This window comes from Arachis ipaensis, chromosome B6 (assembly GCF_059453495.1).
Source record: "Arachis ipaensis isolate K30076 ecotype BB chromosome B6, ASM5945349v1, whole genome shotgun sequence".
Classification (NCBI taxonomy): domain Eukaryota; kingdom Viridiplantae; phylum Streptophyta; class Magnoliopsida; order Fabales; family Fabaceae; genus Arachis; species Arachis ipaensis.
This window is the reverse complement of record NC_142441.1, coordinates 152,066,587-152,091,123: the sequence shown is the minus strand read 5'-3', so window position 1 is coordinate 152,091,123 and position 24,537 is coordinate 152,066,587. Positions and strand designations below refer to the sequence as shown.

At 32.8% G+C, this 24,537-nt stretch overlaps 4 protein-coding genes across 4 annotated transcripts; 2 read left to right on the top strand and 2 right to left on the bottom strand.

Annotated features, from left to right (window-relative positions):
• Positions 1 to 1,024: 1,024 nt before the first annotated feature.
• On the bottom strand, positions 1,025 to 3,868 carry LOC107605698 (protein OSB1, mitochondrial). The gene is made up of 4 exons (XM_016307662.3): positions 3,362 to 3,868; positions 3,140 to 3,278; positions 2,472 to 2,547; positions 1,025 to 1,965 (listed from the first exon to the last, which is right to left on the bottom strand). Exons 1-4 carry the CDS (start codon positions 3,748 to 3,750, stop codon positions 1,697 to 1,699), a joined length of 873 nt encoding a protein of 290 aa, XP_016163148.1. The 5' UTR covers positions 3,751 to 3,868; the 3' UTR covers positions 1,025 to 1,696.
• Positions 3,869 to 5,317: 1,449 nt separating this feature from the next.
• LOC148563160 (uncharacterized) lies at positions 5,318 to 6,346 on the top strand. Its single transcript, XM_088491199.1, has 3 exons — positions 5,318 to 5,574; positions 5,634 to 6,047; positions 6,142 to 6,346. The coding sequence occupies exons 1-3, from the start codon at positions 5,318 to 5,320 to the stop codon at positions 6,344 to 6,346; spliced, it is 876 nt and encodes a 291-aa protein (XP_088347325.1).
• Positions 6,347 to 13,342: 6,996 nt separating this feature from the next.
• Positions 13,343 to 19,925, top strand: LOC107605697 (uncharacterized). Its single transcript, XM_088492084.1, has 12 exons — positions 13,343 to 13,943; positions 15,153 to 15,289; positions 16,375 to 16,873; positions 16,960 to 17,047; positions 17,381 to 17,443; positions 17,516 to 17,679; positions 17,953 to 18,028; positions 18,130 to 18,189; positions 18,294 to 18,419; positions 19,045 to 19,269; positions 19,360 to 19,460; positions 19,552 to 19,925. Exons 1-12 carry the CDS (start codon positions 13,465 to 13,467, stop codon positions 19,697 to 19,699), a joined length of 2,166 nt encoding a protein of 721 aa, XP_088348210.1. The 5' UTR covers positions 13,343 to 13,464; the 3' UTR covers positions 19,700 to 19,925.
• A 585-nt stretch (positions 19,926 to 20,510) lies between these two features.
• Positions 20,511 to 22,154, bottom strand: LOC107605696 (uncharacterized). The gene is made up of 2 exons (XM_016307660.3): positions 21,589 to 22,154; positions 20,511 to 21,156 (listed from the first exon to the last, which is right to left on the bottom strand). The coding sequence occupies exons 1-2, from the start codon at positions 22,082 to 22,084 to the stop codon at positions 20,660 to 20,662; spliced, it is 993 nt and encodes a 330-aa protein (XP_016163146.1). The 5' UTR covers positions 22,085 to 22,154; the 3' UTR covers positions 20,511 to 20,659.
• Positions 22,155 to 24,537: the final 2,383 nt, after the last annotated feature.

The window sequence follows — 24,537 nt, the reverse complement described above, 5'->3', positions numbered from 1 at the left end:
AGGTTGAGTGTCTTGCTAGAATTGCACTTCGTGGGCCTCAATGGCTCAATCTAGGCATATGAAACAAAGAAAAAAAGAGAGAGGACATTTCGCAGATCTTTCATAAATCACCATCAATAATCTGTCAATTAATACAATCTTGATACTTGATGCTGACAGGGTAAAATAAATTTCAAATTATCACATGCTAATAAAATAAAGATAATCTCCTTTTCCTTGCCGCAAGTCGTAGATCAGTATTTGTTTTTAGCTTTAGAGAATAACCAATTTGTAACAATCATTTTTTTTTTCCCTAATGGATGAGTGTATGATGGCATGCAGCAGGCTTAACTGAACGAAATTTTCATTTCTTATTATGTCTTAGTGAGATTTTATTTTCATTTTCTGATATATTAAATTTTAGCTGTGTTTCATGCCGGTAATTGTGCTTAAACAACACTTATGAGTTATCACATCACTTACCAACATGCATGTTAATTACCTTATGTCTTAGTGAAGTATATTTAGATTATAAATTTACAAGTATAGAAGAAGAGGTGAATAAGTCTGAATAACTTAAAAAGAACAAATCATAAAATAAACAGGGAATGGGACTATTGTATATACCTAAAATCCAACCTGATCAATGCATTGACAAACTAAAATTATAGCACCCTAAAACAGAAAGCCTTGTCTTCCAAATACAGGATCCAAATCCTACCTTGTTCATCAAAATTTAGCATAATAGAAGCTCAACTTCAACAACTTTTCTTGGGGTGTCCCACCCAAAATAAGCAACAACTCCATTAATGGGGAGTATGCAACAAAATTCTCATTATGTTCCGTTCAGTCATATAGTTTGTTAAAGCATAAAACATGCCTCCACTATGGCTTGTAGAATATTCATAGTACAGACATTGCTTTCATAGGTTCGGTCACATTTTATTCCCCACCAAGAACCACCTACCATACCATGATGTTCTAGAAAGTAAATTTCTAATGATTTGACTTTTCAACTGGTAGAATTCACTGTGTGAACCATGGCTTTTTTATCCAAATAATTCAATATTTATTGCTTAAAGTTTTGGCTACAAATCTTTAGAAAAGAAAAAGGTGTTAGAAGCACTTCAACTTTCAACACTTACTTTACTTCTATGCAATCACTTCAAATGACCTGTCTAAAACTTGCAAACATAATCAAAGCAAGAAGGTTACAATAACACATTCCTATCACAATTTAGCAATGTAAATACAAATTGAAGAAATGAATGAAAAGTAAGAGAAACATACTCCTGTGCGTGTTAAAAAGGCCATAAAGGGAAGTCAACTACTCAATTCATCCATGTTTCTTCACGAGTCTTCAAGTATGAAGCTGCTGATGCTGTGAATTGCTATGCCTTTGAAATTCAGAGCCTTAAAACCTTACATATGGTTATGCTGTATGCATTTCGTTTAAATACATAACCTTCTATTATTTATACATAAAAATTCGACATTAAATACTTGTTCTTGCATCTGTTACACAAATATGGTACATGGGGCTGCTATGTAAGCATCCGCATACACTACTTCTCAAGTTTTCTTCCTTTTTTGACTAATGAGTAATCATCAACTCGACAAAACTATCTTTTAACATGTGTTGAATAGATCATAGCAACAATACTATCATAATCATAGCAATTTGATTGTTTTAAGGGTCCATCAACATAGCCTTCGGCTACTCATCATAAACCCAAGTTCTCACACGAGAATGAGGACGCATAACTCTTCCTTCTGCAATTTTCGAGTCAAGCAATTCAAGTTGTTTTCTTACCCATGGAGGATCATATTTACTCAACCACAGAACTTCACCAGTATCCTTGTGTTTAAAATCAGGCTGTTTTGTGTTATATTTGCTCTTTCTATGATCCCACCACTCATATGGATTGGAAAAAAACACATGCCATAGGTGAAGTCGATTTTGATTATTTTGGATACTATCTGCAGCTACATTAGTTTAAGATGGAAAGAGTAAGAACATACATTAACACAGGAAAGACCATGAAAAACTATTAAGATAACCCAATTCAAGGTCAAGAAGTAATAAAATTTTGAGACTAACTTCAACCGAGGCAATTAAGAATGAAGCATAAGCCTGTTTCCTTGTACAAAAAATCTCCAAAGGAAGGAAATAACAGAAATGCATTATAAACTCAACTAATAATACTATACTCTAAAACTGTGAGTGCTTATAGGCACAAAACAAGATCTTTTTAAGACCCTTTTCTACTGTTATCCTTTAGATTTACTGAATCAATATTCACCTACCCAATATCATTACAACTTCTCTTGTCCATTCATTCTGCACTCAGTCAAGCTAGGAACTTACATTTATCTAAAAGCTTTTAGTTGATTGCCACCCACTTGAGCAAATTGTTTAAATACGTCCACACAAGAAGGATAACTATACTGTCCATGATTTGTATGAACATAAAATGATCTACCATACATACCTTCAATAGATTCTAATCTTTTGTGCCCCTCATGGCCTATTTTTCGAGCAACAAAATCCAGCTCCTTCGCAACTAGCTGCAGTGAGACAGAAGACAAATTTATAAAAACAATGTGCATATTGAAAAAGCTGTGCTGATAAATGAGGAATTGCAAACACAAGAATGCTATGAGTTGACTTTCAATAATGTGCTTTAATGCACAAATCTAAGGCAAACTCCAACCATGATGAATGATGAACAACGGGCAAACATGGAATATTTTGTTGTGAAGAAGAATAAGTAGTAATCAGAAAAAAGTGATACGCTGATAACAACAGTAATGCATGATAAAAAAAACAAACTTACACGCAGAGAAAAGAAAAAAAATGGAAAACTTGAAATTTGCATAATTGATTTAAAAAATTAGTAACTTCTATTCCTTAAATTAAGTCAATTATCTGTTCAAAAGAAGCTCAGCAAAACGATCCATAAATTCTCCAACATCAGCAACACTTTCAGAGTAGAGTACCAATCAAACAAGAAGCTAGAACTTAAACACACATGATGTATCATTGGATCAAAGTTAAACTCCCAAAGTACCAAAATCAACAAGCATGGTAATCATAATTGAACCTACAAAAATTATCCCCAATTTAAATTAAGAACACCAAAGAGTAAAAACCAAATACCTGATAGTTAACATTGTCATTTCCACTATGATCAACTTTGGTGTAAGAACGCAAAGAACCTGAGACATATATAAAATCATTCGCTTTCAAATGTTTCAAAGCAATTTCCGCTAACCGATCCCACATAGACAAGACCACCCTGCCAACAAAATTGCAAAATCAAACACTATGATTACAAGCTCCAAATGAGACATTTTGTGAATTTTAAAAAAAAAAAATCACCTTAAGTTGGAGCTATGAGAATCAACGCATCTCGGATTCGAAATCTTCAACACAGTGAAAACACCGAAACAACCGTTTTTGGAGCTAACGGGTTTCGGCTGGCGCGTGACGGTTCCAATGAAGGAAGCGTTGTTCTCAATCCCTCGATGCCAATCGATAGTCGATGGTCGTTGGAACTTCAGCGTGTGGCTGTACGCGGCGCTGGTTCCCGAAACGGCATCGTCATCAAACGAGTGCGTGAATCTGCGACACTCCTTGAACGACGTCGTTTCGGGAGTTGCAGTGGAGAACGGAAAACACCTCTGTTGAGAAGGAGAATAAGGTAACGAAGCTGGAAATTTTGGTTTGGTTAAGAAGAGTGGAATGAGACGGAGGAGTTTCGAGTTCATAGACTCCGGCGAAGTGAATTTTGGCGGGCTCCGGCGAGACTAGATTTTGGTTTCGTGGTTTTAGTTTTTCAGAGTTGGCGACTTGGCGTTTGGTAGGGTTGTGAGTATTTCTTCTTTTTGGGCTTTTTGGTAAAGGTTCATGGGCGAAATGACCCAGCCCAGAAAGAGCCCGGAGAATATTATGCACAAAGTGAGCTATAACATGACCAAGCATGACAAAAAAAAAACATGATCAAGAAAAACAGTGAGATACAGTGAGATAATACTCAATTTTATCGCTCAAAGTAAACCGTTAATCCTCAAAATGATCTTTGGCTTCTAACTCAATTTAACTTTTTAATTGACCTAAATTATGCTCTAAAATTTTAAAACGTGACTCAAGTTGGTCTCTTCATCCATTTCTGTCATCAAAATGATAACGTAACATGATTAAACAATGTCGTTTTATTATTTACGTATAATTGATAACGTTTGGATTTTTTATTTAAATAAAATAAAATAAATGCATTAATTACCGAAATAAATAATTTTAAAAATATTTATCATTTTCTGTTTCCTAATCATATCTCGTTTACAACATGTATCTCGTTTACACTGTAAACGAGATACGTACAATGTTTATGTCGTTTACACTGTAAGCGAGATACATTGAGTTATGTCCTACCGGCTATAAAAGGATGTGTAACCTTTGGTATTCTTCACAAACTTTTCGTATCATATTTCTCACAAATACAAGGCATGGCCAGTAATAGTCCGTACATAGTTGTGCTTGTGTATCCCAATTGCTGTATGAGAAATGGCGACAGTGGGTGACATTTGAATGTGAGTATCCGATATTGTTTCGTACTCAACGTGTGAATACGTTGTCGGATTTGAAGAGTTTGATACTGAGCAAGCTCGGTGGTACAGTAGAGAGGGAAATAGGAAGGGTGGCGTATAGGTTACTGGCCCCATGGGTAATGGAGTCTTTTGATTTCGACTGTTCCGACTCCAAGGGGACGAGCATGTGCGAGTGATGTTCGACATCCATGGGAGGATCATGGTAGAGCAAGTAATGGAGCTGTCTGCGGAGGTTGGACATAGTGACGGTGGTCCTTCCGTACACTCGACCTATGTGCAGGACGACCGACCTCTTGCACCACCGCCCATTCATGTCGCCGTTCCAGTCATAGTAGCTAGAATCTCGATTTAACTCTTAAAATCTTTCGATATTACGATTTTAAATGAGTTTATCGATTTTACGAAATTTGTACTAAGTCTGACGATTTTACGATTTAAATCTTGTTAAGATTTTACGTTTTACGTTTTTTATTTACTTTTTCGATTTCACATAAAATCTCGATTTTCTCTATTTCCAGTGGATGAGACGGAGGAGGGCGAGGAGGAGTCGGACAAGGATTATGTGGCGGACAGTGGTGATAACGGATCTTCCGATAGTGGGGATGAGAATGAGTGTATTCCGGAGACACCCGTTCCGAATGCGGCCTGCCTTGTCCTGCCTCCACCTCTTCCGATACTGGCGCTTTCGGCAGTTCCCTCTCATTAGCACAGTCTGGATTTGGACGCCATGCACGAGAGGACTCTGTTTCTTGACACGGGTGAAGAGGATTGCAACCTAGATGGCAGTGTAGAGTTTCGGGTCGGTCACAAGTTTAGAAGCCGAGAGGCAGTGCTTCAGAGTGTGAAGAACTACAGTATTCGGAGGAGTGCCGAGTACCGAGTAATAGAATTAGACCGTTTAAAGTACCATGTCCAGTGCCGTCAAACTGATAATGGGTGTCAATGGAGCCTCCGTGTGGCCCTTCGACAGAACCTCGGATACTGGTAATATTAAGTTCATCTGTGCCTTGCCTTTCAATACTTCATTACGATATACTAAGTAGGTGTACGAAGTGCCTAAAGCAATGTTGTGTTGTTGTGTTCAAGGAGGTTCGGAGGGTGAGTGGAGTGCATAGTTGTCTAGCACCCACCATGTCTCAAGACCATCGTCAGCTAGACAACAATCTGATATGCCAGGTCATCTTGCCTTTAATTCAGTCCAACCCCTCTGTGTCCATTCCGGTTTTGCAAGGTGCGGTCCAAGCGAGCTATCACTTCAAGCCGTCCTACAGAAAGGTGTGGATGGCCAAGCAGAAGGCAATTGCACAAATCTATGGGATCGGGAGGAGTCGTACAATAAAGTTCCCAAGTTGCTTCAGGCACTGCAAAGCTGTTTTCCTGGTACCATCTGTGACCTCCGCATCAAACCATTCTACGATGGGCACCTCCTTGTACGTGACTGCAGTATGTTCGACAAGGTATTTTGGTCTTTTCCGTCATGTGTAGAAGCATTCAAGCATTGCAAGCCCTTTGTCTCTGTAGATGGTACGCATCTCGACATCTGTATGGCAGGTATGGTGGTGTGTTGCTTATTGCGGTGGCTCAAGATGGGAATAGCAACATCCTGCCTATTGCCTTTGCCATTGTGGAGTCCGAGAGCACCGAGTCATGGTCGTTCTTCCTAACTAATCTGAGATGCCACGTCACCCCCATAGGACGGCCTGCTGGTTATCTCCGACAGATCTCATGCTATCAAGGCAGCGCTTACCTCCGATGACAGTGGTTGGCATCCCCCTAGAGCCTACCAACTATATAATGAACTGTAATCCTGCGACCAGGCTCGAACCTCTGCCTCCAACCGTCGTACCACTACTGGAGTCGCTCCGGCCACCAAACATCCTCACCGCGACCAGTGGTGGTCAGAAACCTAACGTTAAACACATTAAATAAATAAAATAGTCTCACTATCAGAACAACAAACAACAGCAAACGTATAAATTTGAAGATTCTAACCACGTTCATACTTGTCAAGATTGACTGGAACCTCCGGCACTGGCTGCTCCCCATTGAACTGACGTTTCACCCGATCGACGTGGTGAAACCGGACAATGTTAAAGCAGACTATAAGAGCGGCCGACAACCAAGTACCCCACTCGTCCTTCTCACGGAACCAATGTGGGCACAGGGCTGCAGTGCAGGGTCGTCGTACACCCTCCATGCAAACTGAATAAAAAAAATGTTTAATAAAATAACAAGTATTACAACATAGCAAGTAGAAGGAAATATCAAAATATTTAATTTCATGAATTACCTCATCAAACCGTAAACCGATCGATGGATACCCTATAGTGCAAGACCCTGGACTGGTACTGGTCTCTACTCTGCTGCTGCAATCCGACCAATCTGAAAGTAACAACGACATATACAACTCATTAAGTTACAAACATTGCGAATTAACAGCAATCTTTAACATGAAACGAAAAAGTAATATTTCGATACCTGGTAGCTAGCGGGTACTGGTAGACTCCTCTAACTGGTGGACACTACTGAGAAAATCTCTGGTAAATCCAACTCATCAGCAGCGGAGTGCAACCGGCGATATCCATGACTCCCCACTGTGCCGCCAAACACAGTTACTGGTAAGTCCAGGCCAGCACAGCAGAGCTCATGATAAAGCCCTGCACTCCGTGAAGTCCCGGAGAAGCGGCAGCCACCGTACGTGCACCATGTTGTTGGACTTGTCTGTCAGCAGATACCCTCCGATCAGTAACATAATGTAGCATCGGATATACTGTCGGAGGATCTCAGGATCGTCGGTGGGGGGCATCTGTCGGACACGATCACGCAACCATACCAGCTTTAGCGTGAACGACTCCTTCCTCTGCGCTGCCTGTTGTGCCACCACCGGAGGCCTGACACTAAGCAGCTACTCCACCATCGCCCACGTCTCAGTGTTGTACCACCGGCCGAAGTCACGTAGGCACCCTCCAACGGGGTTCCCTTGTGCACGTAGGCCCAGGTGGTACGCCACGTCCTGTAGGGTGATAGTGACCTCACCCCACGGAAGATGAAACGTGTGCGTCTCCGGACGCTATCGCTCCACCAGTGCTGAAATCAGGGAATTGTCAAATGTGAAGTCCCTGAGCGACACCGTGTCGCTGAATCCGGCATCAGCCAGATACGGGACGATGGCGTCGGGTGGATGAAGGGTATGGCTGACTCGCCGGGGCAACAGAAGGCGAGGCCTCTGCGGAATGAAAAATAAATTTTTAACCTATAAATACATAATAATACATTTTCCTACTCTACTTAAGAACAAAGTACTACTCCTACTGAGGAACATACTACCATGTGTTTACTCTACAGTTGTCTCTAACTTACTTATGTCTCTAAATCGTAATTAAGTCATACAAATCTTACACAAGCAAAAATTGTTCTAAATTCATCATACAGTCCAACTCCTAAAACTCCTTACTCGGGGCTTGTCACTATGAGACTACCCTAACAATGTTCACATACTTAGATTAACTGAACATAACGCAACTAACCGCAAAGTCGGCCGCCCCAGCGTAATGCGAAGTCTCGTTTAGTTTGTTGATGTCACCGTCGATGCCCGCCTGGCCTGCCATCACCGTCTCGGACTCAAATATGAAAGGAAACTTATAAAAAAGGGGAGAAAAAGTTTGACTAGGTCAAAATGGGGTCCAAAAATACTGTGTAAATGACTTGTACTTATAGGCGCCGCTCAACCTTATCTCGTTTACAGTATATGTAAACAAAATAGACACGACACAGCTGACGTGTCATATCTCGTTTATACTGTAAACGAGATAGATGCAATATCATCTCATTTACAGTATAAACAAGATATAACTGAAAAACAAAAAACGATAAATATTTTTAAAATTATTTATTTCGATAATTAATACATTTATTTTATTTATTTAAATAAAAAATTTGATAACGTTTTACTCCTCTTTTTCCTTTTTTTTTTCTCCTTCTCAACGTCTGGATCTCCTACCACCCAGTGTCACCGTTCAATCGCACATTCTCAATCCCACCACCACCACAACCCTCCTCTTCCTCAACTTCCCCTCATCTCACCACGTCATTTAAATTTAGCTTTAATAATTAACTCTGCTTTACCGTTACTATATCTGAGTGAATGTTTATATCAAAACCATTTTTTCCATCCAAAATTCACATAACCAAATAAGTTATGGCATTAGAAGCAGGAACCGACCTATGTAATATAATGAGGGGGCATTTGTCTCTACTCTTATTTTATTTTTTTTTTAAATATATATATATAATATACTCCTATCTTAAATTTTAAATAATTTTATTATAAATAAATTTAACTCAATTATTTAAAGTCTTAAATTTATTTTATTTTTCTATTATTTTGACTATTAGTTAACCTAATTAAATTTAGTTTTTTTTTTCATTTTCAAATTCCAACCGTCACCATCCACTCCTTTATTCTCTTAAACCTTTTTTTTAGTTTTATATTTTCAACTTTCTTTTTCTATTCATTTTCTAGTGGTCATCTTCTCTTTATCAAAAAGTAAATTTTAAATTCTCTATTTTTTTATATAACTCTCTATGATTTTATGTATCTTTTAATTTCATTGTTTTTCTTTTTAATATTTTCAATTACAAATTTTAATTCAAGCAATTATAGTTTAGATATTGATCTAATTTTTTATTCTCTTCATAAATTTATATATTTTATTTTATTCTCAATTTAGTGATCTTTATTATTTATTTATTTATCTTTTGTTCTATTTTATTGTATGTAATTATATTGCATATACATTTCTAAAGTTAATTGATCAATTTACTAATTTATAATATATATATAAAATATCTTTCATTCTGTTTTATTATATTTTTGTTTATTTTTTTATTTTAATAATTAATGTGTACTTTTATTTTTTTAAATTTTGATTAATATATATTTTAATAATAATGTATATTACTTTTACTCTCAACATAAATTTTTTAGATCTTATCACCGATTAAAAGCATGGACAAATAAATAAATAACAACTAAATCCTGTTAAAGAACCTACGTCTTTAACGTATAACTTTTTCCACCATAATAATCACAGATCCACCTTCATACATTATTACCTAAATCTTTGAAGAAATGGAAAATGAAAAATCAAACATTTAAGAAATTTTTCTCTGAATTTTTTTAAAACGGTACTTTAAACAATATCATGAAAAGGTGGTGGTGGTGGTTTAGACATTGAGGAGGAAAAAGAAGAAGAGAAAGAGAAATAAAACGACATCGTTTAGGTACAAATAGTAAAATGATGTCGTTTAATCGTGCCACTTCATCTTTTTTAGTAATTGAATGTCAACTTGAGTCATTTTTAAAATTTTAGAATATAATTTGGATCAATTAAAAATTGAAGGACTAAATTGAGTCGGGTCAAATTTCAAAAGTCGTTTTGAGTATTAACTCTACGCGCAAGTCTTAATATAGTCTTTAAAGTTTCAATTGTTTCTATTTAGTCCCTAAACTTTGCAAATATAATTCATGTTAGTCCCTGGCATAATTTTCGATGCACAAACATTAACAGAACGCTGACATAGACAGTTGGATGATATGGACTCTGTAAAACGACGTCATTTTTGTTTTGACACGAAAATAGCCCAAAAATTCCATCGTAAGTAGTATTTATTGAAACTTTTTCTCTTAAAGCAAGTGATTCGAAGTCATTTTTTAGTTATTTGAGCGCCAAAACCAAAATGGCATAGTTTTACAAGTTCCAGCATGACATTTGATTGTCCATGTCAGCACTTCATTATTAATGTTTTTTGTCGTAAATTATTTCAAAGACTAATGTGAGTCATGTTTGTAAAGTTTGAAAACTAAAAAAGACTATTAAAATTTCAAAAACTAAATTAAAACTTATATACAAGTTCAAGGATTAAATTGAGTATTAAATCAAGCTATACTTGTCTTTTACTAAAACTCTATATAAATTTTCACAAAATTTTAGTTGTTCATTTTAATTAAAAAATTTTAATTATTAAATTAGTTTCTTAACATTAACAAAAAAATTAATTTTTAACATTATTTCATTAGATAAATTAATTTTTTTTCTATCAAATTTTGGTAAATAAATTAGATAAAACAGTCTTTATCATTATTTGATATAGACATATATAATAGTACTTAATAAATTTTTTAAAAATTATATACAAAAAAAAATTAATTATTATATATTTATATATAAAAATATGTATTGTATAATTCATTTTTAATTCGTATTTTATATATTATCATATATTTTATACGAATAATTAATTTTTAGTATATACATAATATTATTATTTTTAAAATTCTCAAATTAATTCTTTCGTATAGAGAAACAATCTAATATGAAAACTGATTTAAAAAAAAATAGTAAGATATTCATTTCAAAAATGAAAAGGAAAATAAAAAAGGAAATTGATAAAGAAATAAAGAAGGAAAGCAAAGAAGTTTAAGCAAGCTTCCATGTCTAAAGCCCAATGAGGAGTTGCTGCGCTTAAGTAAGAATATGCTGTGGAGTAGTGATGTTTTTACTTTGAAAAATCTTTGAATTTCTTTGAATATTCTTGTGCCACATGCAACCACCACCGCCAAAGCATTTTATTGCCGGGAACTTGGCTGAAGTGATGATGAACAGGTGAGAGCTGCCAAACTTGACTCACCCAATTGATTCACCCAAACTATATATATTTGAATTAGGATTTTGTTGTTTTAAGATTTGCTACAGGTAAACAGTTTTTTAACCATAGATCTTCCAAAAAGTGGAAACTCAGGTGCAGGTGCAGTCGACTTCAGGTGAAGTTGATATTTAAGAGTCATTAGATAATTTGACTGATTTGACTAAATTTTCATATAATAATTCTCAACTATTAACTTCACGTGAAGTCGACTGTACGTGAGTTTTTACCCTTCGAAAATCTTTACTAAACTACCTCTGCCAATTCTCCATAATCTTTACTAATCTCCTCAATTAAGTTTATTTTTCCTTTTTCTAAAGTCGTCGTCTTCTTTTAGTTCTATAAAAAAATTCCAACACATCTCTTCTATCTTTATTGTCTGTCTCTATTTTATTATAGAAATAAAATTCAACGTAATATATATACTAGTATTATGAATTCCCGGATTATATTAATCATACATGTGTGGATTTCAACAAACAATTAAAACCTCATAGACCTTAGCCTTTTTTTTTGGCATTATGATCGTCATGATGTGTTGTCATTGTTTTACTGCTGGTCCTGGCCATGACATTGACATAAATAATACAAATTAAACTCAAAAGTTATAATAGTCTATAGTTATCTCTCACCGTTCACATTAGACTACTCTTCTATTGTTCACAATTCTCTCAATCTTACACACTTAAATTTGTTAACAATGGTCACTTTTTTTCTCTCATTTTAGGGTTTGTCATTTGTCAACATTGACTCTATCTCTATCTAAGTTTGTGTGATTTACGTGTTTATATTGTTCTTTACAATTTAATTAGTTTGCATCACTTGTCATCTCTTTTTTCTTCACAACCAATACGTAAGCCTCCCCAATTTCTAATCTTGGGTAAGTTAATTAATGCTAAAGTAGAAATTTTAATTTTTAAGTACTTAAAAGGGAGAATGGTGTAATGATATTTTTTTATGTAATTTATATGATAGCAGCTATATCTGGATTCTAAACTTGGTAAAAAGAGTCTTACATAAAAGATGGAAACTCAGGAGCAGTCAACTTCACGTAAAGTTGATATCTGAGAATCGTTAAATAATTTAACTGATTTGACTAAATTTTCATCTAACGGCTCTAAGATATCAACTTCACGTGAAGTCGACTTCACCTGAGTTTTCACCTATATAAAAAGGTGTACATGCAAGAACTTCAACAATAAATTCAATAAATTTAAATGATAATTAGAATAGAGTTCCCAATTCATATGCTTAATAATAAAGGAGAGAATTTAACGAAAAAATTTTATAATTTAAAAAAAAAGTCTGAATTCTCTTGATTTATGAAGATGAACAAAATTTATCCACAAAAATAAAAAATTTTGAGTTTGATCTGGATTGCAAATTATAAGTGGATTAATTCTATAGTAATAATTTCGATATTGCTAAGAAGACAAAAAAATAATAATCTAAAATTAATTTATTGAATTTAACACCTATTTTACATATATAACTTTTATAATTATATATTTATTATATCTAAATTATAAATTTTTACATCTAATAATATTATTTGATTATTTACGTGATAATTAATAAATACAAAATAAGGTAAGCAAAATAAAAATAAATTTGATAAAAGGATTAATAAAAATTAAATACCATAAACTAAAAATATATTTTATAATTAAAAAATATCAGAAATGAGAGATATTATAAAAAAAATAGAAAAAAAACATTGACTTGAAAAAATATTAAACATAAAACATTGACATACGAGGATAGTATAGGTGGAAAACGACAAGGAAAAGTTACAAGTTGCCAGGAAAATGCTAATGGTCCCAAAATAAATAAATAAATAAAAGGATTATGCTAATTGTACACCAAAATCAGTCACCAAAGTCAGCTATCAGTATAAAATACATGCTGGAATATAAATATATATTGAAAATAAATTACATGTATTTATACATAAATACATTAATAGTTGATTTTAATGGCTGATTTTAGTGTACAAATAGTATTTTTTTAAACAAAATGAATTGACATAAGATGTTTCCCATGTGAGTGTTTAATTTCCACGCCTTAGTCTCTTATATTTATTGCCACATAAAACCGCCACTAAAAAAAATAAAAGACTTTGATCAAGTAATGTTCATGTTCTGATCTTCCGCTACATACTCTCATCAAATGCCTCCAATAATTTCACGCAAACCATCATCACCACCATCATGTGTTGTGCATGATCATCATGATGAAAGAACCAAGAAGAAACAAAGCAACTATGAGAGATCAAAAACATGTAACAGTATCAACACCAACGTTCTTGATGAGGTTAAGCATGTTACAAGGCAGAGGAAGTTGGTTAGGCACCTTAAGGACAAAGAAGTCTTTGGTTTGTTGCATTTGCACTCCACAGTCAATTGTTCTTGTTCTTCTTCGCCGGAGTTGCCCGTGTCGTCGAAGTCCTGCTCGCGAGGCGGCAGTTCTAGCATCAGCTGCGGACACTGGTCTATTTCTGCTGTGCCGCAGCCGTTGCCACTCCCCGAGTCATCATCAGCTTCATTGGTGATGACTCGGAGAGCTGAGTCAACGGGCCTCGGATTAGGCCATGTCCACCTGCTTGGATCTCCTTCCACAGAACATCCTAATTTTGCTTTGACTTTGAGGTAATATGCTTAATTTTATTATTATTCATTTTTTTTTCTTCTAAAATCAAGGACATTGAAGTTAGGAACTATTTGTTAAAGAAGAATGAAAGTTTAATATATGACCTTGTTGGTGTTTAAATTAGAAATACAACAGACTTTAATTAAGTAATTAATGATGACAAGTTTTGCTATAATTTTTATTGAAATTTTGTTGTGTATATTTAGAATTTAGTTAAAGAAGGTTCTAAAGACATTAGTTAAGGGAAAGAAAATGAGAAAAAAATTTCTCTTTTTTATATATTTAATATATATATAATTTAAAGTTTTACATTTTTTAGTATAGCTTTGCAATACTTATTTTTTATATTTAATTTTGCAAATGAATGGCACATATCAGCTCAAATTATTAATAAATTATGCAATATAAAAATATTTACTTATTTAGCACCAAAAAGTTTTGGTTGACCAATTCTCTTGGGATTATTGAAACAAATGAGGGGAACGGCATTTATTGGAATTTCAGTTGAACAATTGGCAGTATCTGCAAGAGAAAAAAATTGCAAAGTTAAGTGCTACTAATATTAATTAAGAATTTTAGTTATGTGATGTGTTTGCTTTTTTTTTTTCTCACATTTACCAGAAATGTAACTAAAAGTTTATAGCTATGGTTCTACCAAAAAAATTATAAAAAAAATTATAGCTATTTACACTAGAAAAATAGTTAACTGTCCAAAATAATGGGTAAAAGGTTCATCTGACCAGGTAGTTTTACATAGGAGTATTATCTTTTGCATAATAATTAGTAGGGTCAACGCTAAATATTTTACTAATCTAATAATAATCTGCTATTTTACATGATAATGAATATTAGGAAATGTTACTTTAATAATAATGTAATAAAATTTAATCCTTGTACAGCTATCACATATTGGTCCTAGATTGTATATACTATATACATTAGAATATAATAATACACCAGTGATCCATTTAAGTAGGAATGAAGGATGGTGGATAATATTTTAATGGATGTTTTAATATAAAAGGTTCAAACAGATACTTCAAAAAAAAAAAAAAAGGTAAATGGTAATTAATTAACTGGGAAAAATTTTCTGAGGCTGTGGTGAGAAGTGCCTTTTATTATTTTTTTCTTCTTCTTTTCTTAATTATTTTATTTTTCGGAGAAGTTTGATCCAGGAAATTTTTTTCCCTTTACCAAAAAATAATCAGGAAAACAGTGAATCATGGTGCATTGACATGTACAAAACCTTCAAGCAATTTGGATAGACCCTCTGCAGAGCTTACAACTATAGCAAAAGCAAAAAATAATCTGAGAGTGCACATTCCAGCTAAAAGTTTCTTGGCAGGTTAATTTCTTATTCATTCTCTGCTTTTTGTGGCCCTTGAATCAAATATTGGCAGGTTAATTTGTATGAGTGGAAGGATTTATCCTCTTTTAATTAAATGTTAATGGTTTGATCTTCTTTTTGGAAGTTGTATTTCTATTTTTGTTTCTACTAACAATTCAGTCACAAGATAGAAATATTTTGTCTATTAATGTGTCTGTTTCTTTTTCTAAACATGTTTGTGTTCTCAAACCATGTTTGATGTTTGAGACAAAATAAAAATACAGACGAAATATCTTTATTTTGAGATTTAGAATTTAGAATTTAAGCACAGGACACTGATGGACAGAGACACAAAATTTTGTATTCTTATATTTTGTCTGGTGATAAACTAGAATAAATTATGAAAATCTAATTTATTTTCATTTTTTTAATAATCCATGTCTCCTCTGCCAAACGCAATTTTGTGTCTCTGTGTCCCTGTCTCAATATCCTGTCTCTGTAAACAAACGCAGCCTAGAGACAAAAATATAGAGTTAATATTTAATTTGGTTTCTGAACTTATACATCATCCTCAATTTAGTCCTTAAAATTTCAATTACCTCTATCCTAAAACTTTACAAACGGGATTTATATTAGTCCTAGGAACAACTTTTGGCACACAAACATTAATGAAGTGCTGACATGGACAATTAGATGCTACCTTAAAACCTATAAAATAACATCATTTTAGTTTTGGCGCTCAAATAGTCGAAAAATGACGTGGTATCACTTGTTTTGGGAGGAAAAATTTTAATAAACACCGCTTACGTGTTTTTAGATATTTGAGTGCCAAAACAAGAACGATATTTTACAGAGTCCAACATGACATCTAACTATCCACATCAGCGTTTCATTAAGGTATGTGCTTCAAAAATTATTCTAAGGACTAAAATCACAAAATTTGTGGATTAAATTGAGGTAGTTCAGGAACCAAATGGAATATTATCTCAAAAAATATAATGGTAACTATTCCGTGTTATCTGATATAATTTTACGTTTATGTCTTGAGATAGTTACCATGCGAGCTTTTTAGAGACTCTCCTTAACGATTGATGTTAATGCAGGGAATAGTTCATGCAAAATTCCCCCATCATTGTGTCATTATGATGAAAATGATGATGATGATTGTGTGAGTATTTCTGGTTTGAGCATGCATGTTGCTGCTAAGAGTGCTCCATCAAGTGTCTTCTCTAGTCCAGTCACTAGTCCACATGGATCAAACAACAATCCACAACATTTCTTTGATCATCACACCATCAATAATTTCCTTCAACAATTCAATGACAATGTTTTGAATTTGGATCATCATCATCATCATCACCACCTACCACAAGCTAATAATAACAAAAATAATGTTCATATTTGCCCTGCTAGCTTAAGTACTGCTTATTCTTCTAATCCCAAACATAACCATGTTGATGCACATCCCTTGCCACTTCCTCCTAGAGTTTTATCATCAATGATCCTACATCAACCATCACCTTCTTCAATGAAAGGCCAATGGCAGAAAGGGAAACTAATCGGTCGCGGAACCTTTGGAAGTGTTTATCATGCAACCAACCTGTATGCAATTTTCTGCTCATTCTTCATCTTCTTACAATCCACTTATATGCTTGATTTTATAGCTATTCATGTGTATGATTTTATAGAGAAACTGGAGCTTCTTGTGCAATGAAGGAAGTGGATATAATTCCTGATGATCCTACATCTGCTGAGTGCATAAAGCAACTAGAACAGGTAAATTACATTGACCTCTCTACACACTACTGTTTAATTTATAAATTGTATAGAATTTTCTTGAAGTTTAAGTTATATGACACTCGCTATCCTTGTGTAATCTATAAATTGTGTGACCGTGTAAAGCTGTCAGTGCATCAAAATTAAACTCGTGCAGATATACTTAAAAATATATCAGAGAATCAACTCCACATAGCACTATCTGTTTGGGCCCTGACTATGGCAATTGACATTACAGGAGACATGAACTATGCCATAAATGTTCATAAAAACAGCTTCAAATAGTGTAGTTAATTTTTTGACATGTTTTGGCTTATTCCATCTTTGTCTCAGGAAATCAAAATCCTTCATCAACTACACCACCCCAATATAGTGCAGTATTATGGAAGTGAAATAGTGAGTGACTTCATTAAATTTTTCTTTAATATTTTGTGAATTTCAATTAGATTTGACATTTGTTTTCATCAGGTTGGTGATCATTTGTACATATATATGGAGTATGTTCATCCAGGATCAGTTAATAAATTTATTAGGGAGCATTGTGGAGCTATGACAGAATCTGTAGTTCGAAATTTCACAAGACACATTCTCTCTGGATTGGCCTACTTACATAGCACCAAGACTATTCACAGGTCATAACATTCTTTGTTCAAAACAATTTGATTTTGTTTGTGTTGTGTTGAATGAAAACAATGTGATGTGTTTAATGAGTAAAATGTCAATTTGGTTTTCAAGGAATTTTACATATAGTAAAAGACAAATTTGTTGTTTTAAAACTTTGATAGATTATTTTGATGTAATTGACAAGTGATTCATAAGCTGAATCTTCCTACAAAGTAAAATTGATTTTATTCTTTTATTTTTATAATAAAGTCTAAATTGGAATTTGTTGACTTGTTCTTTAGGGATATCAAAGGTGCAAACTTGCTTGTTAATGAATCTGGCATTGTCAAGCTTGCAGATTTTGGGATGGCCAAAATTGTGAGTTTCTTTATATACATTGTAACTTCTTTTTTGGTTTTTAGTTGTGATTGTGGTGGTCATGATATCTGAAGAACAATAATATAATGTGCTATTTGCAGCTTTCAGGGAATTCATATGAACTTTCTTTGAAGGGAAGTCCTTATTGGATGGCTCCTGAGGTATTTCATTCATTACTCTCATCATCATCAACTATATTATAATATAGTGATTTAGATTAGTAATAATTACAATAATTACATACCCCCTTTTGAATTAATTGAAGGTGATGAAAGCTGCCATTAAGAATGAATCAAATCCTGATGTTGCCATGGGCATTGATATATGGAGCTTAGGCTGCACTATTATTGAAATGTTGTCAGGAAAGCCTCCTTGGAGTGACCTTGAAGGGGTAACCAAATTACCTTACTATATATAATGCGATGATTATTTACGTCAAGATGATAATTGAGAATCGTAACTAAGTTACTTAACATAAACATATGTGCACGTCTTAACTATCAAATACATTTTTATAGGATAAAGTATTCTTTTGGTCCTAACGTTTGAGCTGAATCCTAATTTGCTTTCTAATGTTTCAAACGTCCTATTTCAATCCAAAAACTTTCAAACATCATATTTCAATCCCAAAAATAGCTTTAAGCGAGTTCAATATTGTCCCATCATTAAATTTGACACAAACAATTCGCATATGCGAGTGATTGTTAGGATTTGGTGTTTTGTACAAAAAGAAAATTAAGGAGAAGTGTTACAAGAATGTTTTCCTTATGTTTTTCTAACACATGAAAAAAGATATAACTTAACTAGTAACGTTATCAACGTCCACATCACTTATTTTGTCACTGTTAGCGTCAAATTTAATGATAGGATCACATTGAAACCTGTTTAAAATTTTTTGAAATAAAATAGGACGTTTGAAACGTTACGGATCAAATCAGGATTTAGCCCAACCCCATTTTCATATCAGTAGTCATCTAATAACATATAGTTTTTGGATTTTTGTATTTGATGATTAGCCATCAGCAATGTTCAAGGTACTACAGAGCACACCACCAATACCAGAGAGTTTATCATCAGTGGGAAAGGATTTCCTGCAGCAATGTTTCAGAAGGGACCCTGCTGATAGACCTTCTGCAGCAATGCTTCTTAACCATCCCTTTCTCCACAACTTTCATGATCAAGATAATCCTCTAATTCATCCTCATTTAAATTTGTGTCACAAAGGAGACCAAGGACAAGGAGTAAGTGCTAATCACACTTCAATTCATCATCATTCATTCATAATTTATTACATTTTCAATGGAATAACAAGTCTATTCAATTATTTGTAGGATAATTCGTCTAGTCCCAAAGATAATACCAAAAATAGACATGATGTATTGCCAGCCTCCATGAGCACAAAGATTTTCAACAAAACTCAGAAATTAATGGGGTTTTTTTCTTTACTTGCTATAATTTAATCTATGTTTACAAATTACAATCCTAGCAAATCCAATTCTAATGTTGTCTTTGCTTTATGATAGTGCTGAGGAATCTAAACACATTATTATAGCTTCCCATCACAATCTTCAATCTTCAGTTAAAGCTGGCACCTTCAATTACTTGTCTCTTGCAAAGTCCAGCAACCTGTCATCCCTGCCTCACTCAAATTTGAAGCATGTCATGAGCTGATAAGAATTAAATCAATTTTGTTTGAACTAAATTGTAGTAAGGATTATTCATTATTCATAAGCTGCTAATTTTAGGATAACATTTGACTTGTATTCACTACATACTAATGATACTATATATTGTGTACATAACAAGGCTCTTGTTTTATCGAGAAATTCATGTGTAAATATAATTAAATGTATATTATTTTAGCTGAACCATTATTTAATTTCCCTGTTTCTATTATGTCATGATTGTATATCTTAGTTCATTGCAAACCAAATTTTATGGAACAGAGTAGAGCTATAGCTATGATCTAATTTTCATTAATAGTAGTATTATTAGCAATACAACTAGTTAGGGTTGTCAAACGGATCAACTTGGTCTATTTAAGCCCGCCCCGTCGGACTAGCACGTTTTATTCACCGGCCATAAATTTTTAGTTCAGATTGTCTATAGTTAACCCAATAAGTTAAATGGGTTGACCTATTTATCCATTTATTTTATTTTTTGGTAGAAAATATTATTTTTAGGTAAAAAATTCTAAACATATATATTTTTTAGTTGATGGGTTGGATTTTTGAGTTTTGCCAAAAAAAAAAAACTAATTTTTTAAAAAAAAAAGCGAATAGAAAATAAATAGGCTGGCCGTTTAGTCCGCAGGTTAGTCCGTTTAATCTTCTATCTTTTTTTTATTAGTTGAGCTCAGCATGTTTAACTCGAAATTTAAACGAGCTTAATTTTAGAGACAAAATCTACCCTTTGAACGAATAAATGAGCTGATCCTATGGATTTAATTTATTTTGACGACCCTACAATTAGTCAACTACTATTTAATAAAAAAATGAACAATTATTATAATAATTTAAAGTTTCCATCTAATACAAAGTTATTGTACAAACTTACACAAAAAGCATACAACTATTTTACAAAGAAAGAACAAGATGAATTCTTTAGGAGTAACTTTTTTTGTGAATTATTTTAGAGTCCAAATCCAGCTAATCTTCCAAGAATGCCATGTTTATATGGCAAGTAAGTCTTCTTCTTCATATCCTCAGATTCAGCTCTCTTCATTGCATAGTGCAACTCATGTGGTGACACGTGTCCCTTCTTTCTAGAAGAAGAATCTATGGATCTAAAGCTTGATGTTTTGTTAATACTCTTGTTATAGAGAATGTTCTTGAATTGATCCTTTGTTGAAGCTCTTCCTTCAGAGGCACTTCGGAACAACAACAAGTCTTTTATGCTCCATCTTTTTGATGATGAACCACCCTTGTTGTTGTTATTGGAGGATGATGATGATGATGCTAAGATTGATGAGGATTCTAGTTTGTTGGTCAAAGGTGGTTGTTGTTGTTGTTCTTGAAATGGTGTTCTATATGGTGAGTGTGATCTTGTGATCCTTCTACCTGAATTTGATGAAGACAATGTTGATGATGATGCAGGGGTTCTGTCTCTTCCTCTTCTCTGTTGAGTTTCTGAACAAGTGGAAAACTAATTAGATTCAATAACAACAATAATATAGGTCTTAATACATGTTTTATTGAAATTGGGTGGATTTAATTCAATTTCAAAAACTAATAACTAATTAGAAATATATAATCTCTTAAAGGTGAAAACTCAGGTGAAGTCGACTTCACGTGAAATTGATACATGAGAGCCGTTAGATGATTTGACTGATTTGACTAAATTTTCATCCAACGGCTCTCAAGTATCAACTTCATATGAAGTCGACTTCACCTGAGTTTTCACCTCTCTTAAAACCAAGAGTTGATCACAAAGTCAGTTTCATTTTCTTGCTTCATTAATAATTTAAAAGCACTAATGATTAGTAATTACTTTCCTAGAATAAATTTTTTAAAAGAAAACTATCTTTTTTTTTCAAAAATATAATCCATTAATTAACATACCTTGATGAGACTCATTAGCCTCCTTTTTCTTTGAGAAAGCTTTGAATAATATGTTTCTTTCTTTTTCTTCTTCTTCTTTTTCATGAGTTTTTATGAACAATTCATTGCCCTTAGGCTCCAAAAGCTTGATCTTGCCACCATCAAAAAGTTCCTCGGCCGAACGAGAAGGTTTCTCCGATTCGCGACTCACAAAAAATGCAAAACCTTCGTCGTCATCTTCGCCGTCATCGTCGTCTTCATTATTATTAGTAGTAATACCTTGTTGAAAATGCATTGCTGAAGAGGAAGAGGAAGAAGAAGCATCATGAATAGTAGAAGAGAAGTATTCATGAAAATCAGCATATAACTCAGAAACCCTAGATGGACTTGTTGGTGCACTCAAGTAGTATTCTCCAAAACGTTTTGGTGAAGAAGGTGCACTCAAATATGGTGAACTCATTGTCCCACTAAATTCAAAATTATCCATACTTGAAGAATTTTGCACCATCACTTCCATGTCTTTTTTTTTCTCTTGTCTTGGATATGCTTTATGCCTAAATTAGGTTTAGGTCATGGTTGTATATTATATATATATAGTTATATAAACACATGTGGAGGGAAGGTGGGAGGAAATAGCTATTCTTGTTTCTCAATTGTGTACTATTCAATGATTATGATTTATTGTATAAAATATTTTATTAATGATTATGTGGCATCAATACATGGATATTCAATCAATGATATGATATAAAATAAAATAAAATAAAATAAAATAAAATAAAATACTATTTATCACCACATGTTCTCCTCATATAAGAAATATCTATTAAGTTTATTTGGAGATCAATTAATTTTTTTGGTTTTTTTATGGTGGAAACTCAGGTGCAGTCGACTTCACGTGAAGTTGATACCTGAGAGCTGTTAAATGATTTGACTGATTTGACTAAATTTTTATCTAACAGTTCTCAAGTATCAACTTTACGTAAAATCGACTTCACCTGAATTTTTACCCTTTTTTTATTGTGGATATTTTGTTTGTGCTTCCAAATTAATTATTAAAAAATTTGAGACATCAATTTAATTCTAATTTGAGTTAATATCCAAATTTCTTTTAATTTTCTTGATTGACTAAAAATAAAATTATCTTTCAAGAACTAAATTAACATTACTATTTTTTTTTTGAAATTTTTGTTATGACCAATTTGAGATTTTAGTCTAGATACTTATTTCACATGTGTTATAATTAGTTCTGTGGGCTAATTCTATTTTTCAAATTATATTTTCCTTATTATTCTCAAATATAGCATATAATAACTAAGTACCAGTTGGAAGAATAAGATGGGAAATGGATTGATGAAGAAGTAGATTATTTATTTATTTATTTTGTTGACCAAAATTATTGGCATAGATAATATAATTAATTATTAACTCGTTGTGGGATAGTTAAGAGAAGCCGCCTTCTATTACCATTATTGCATTAGATTTCATTTATCATTTTATGTCAAAGTCATAATATGTTAGCCTGTGTTTAAGTGTGAATAGAAAATCAATCAAACAATCGTCTTATAAGAAAAGTAAAACTATCAACAATACAACTTGCTTGTTGTCCCACAAGGGTGATTATTAAAATTAAATACATGCTTGGAAATAAATAAATAATACATAACTTGTATACAATAAACTTATCTATTTAGCACATATATTAGGGCGGGGCTAAAATATTATATATTATTGAAAGGGATATAATATATTTAAGTGCACGCTTCAAAAAATAAATTAAATGAACTTAAATCAACTAATTTGTATATGACAAATATGTATATACATTTCAAACATAATATATAAGTACACATACGTATACATGTAGATATGTGTAGCAAATAAGTCATCATCATCCACTTGCTACACAAGGCAAATCTGGGTGTTATATATTAATTAGATTACCTTTAACTTGGTCAATTTCAAGCTGCCATTATATAATATGTTATCATATGTATACCTATAATCTAGAAGAACCATGCCAAGTCAACATAAATTTTAGTAACCAAGCAATAAAAATGACAATATTATTCGAATTTGTGGATATTCATTCCATTCTTATTTATTTGGATGGATTTTTAGCAAAATAAAATCTTAAATTGGATGAAATTGAATTTAGGTCATTTTTGTCTTATATATATATATAATTTTAATATATATTATATGTAATATATATAAAATAATTATTAAAATAATTAATAATATTGTATCATATTTAAATTTTTATTTTAATTTATGTTATGTATGTAATGATGATTATATAAATTTTAATCTTCGCAAAATGTGTTATGGCAGTTTAATCAAATGACATAATTAGATGTTCTGTAATTTAATAATAATTTTTTTTAAAACCGATATTATTTCAAAAAAAAAAATGCGACAATTTTTTATCTTTCACTATTTGCAACAATTTTTATATGGTGGAAACTCAGGTGCAGTCGACTTCACGTGAAGTTGATACCTGAGAGCCATTAGATGATTTAATTGATTTGACTAAATTTTCATCTAATGGCTTTCATGTATCAACTTCACGTAAAGTCGACTTCACCTGAATTTTCACTTTTTTATATATGTTATGCTAATTTCTGAGATTTATATTTGAAATTGTGAGAGTTTTAAACTCCTACGAATTACATATCCTAAAATCAATTATTTTAACTATAGCCTCGTTGGAATACTTATCCTTTAATTTAATTAATTAGTAGTTTAGTTAGTTATCACCATATTTATGTATTTACATATGTGTGGCATTGAACTGATATTGTAAAGTGAAACACATGCTAAGAAATAATATACAAATTAAATATGGCAGTATATACATATCATTTTGCTACTTTAATTGGGCACCGTTTGTGCGTTGTAATACCCACTAAAGATCAAAAGCAAAATACACATATAATTGCCCCACAAAAAGAAAAATAATCCATCTAG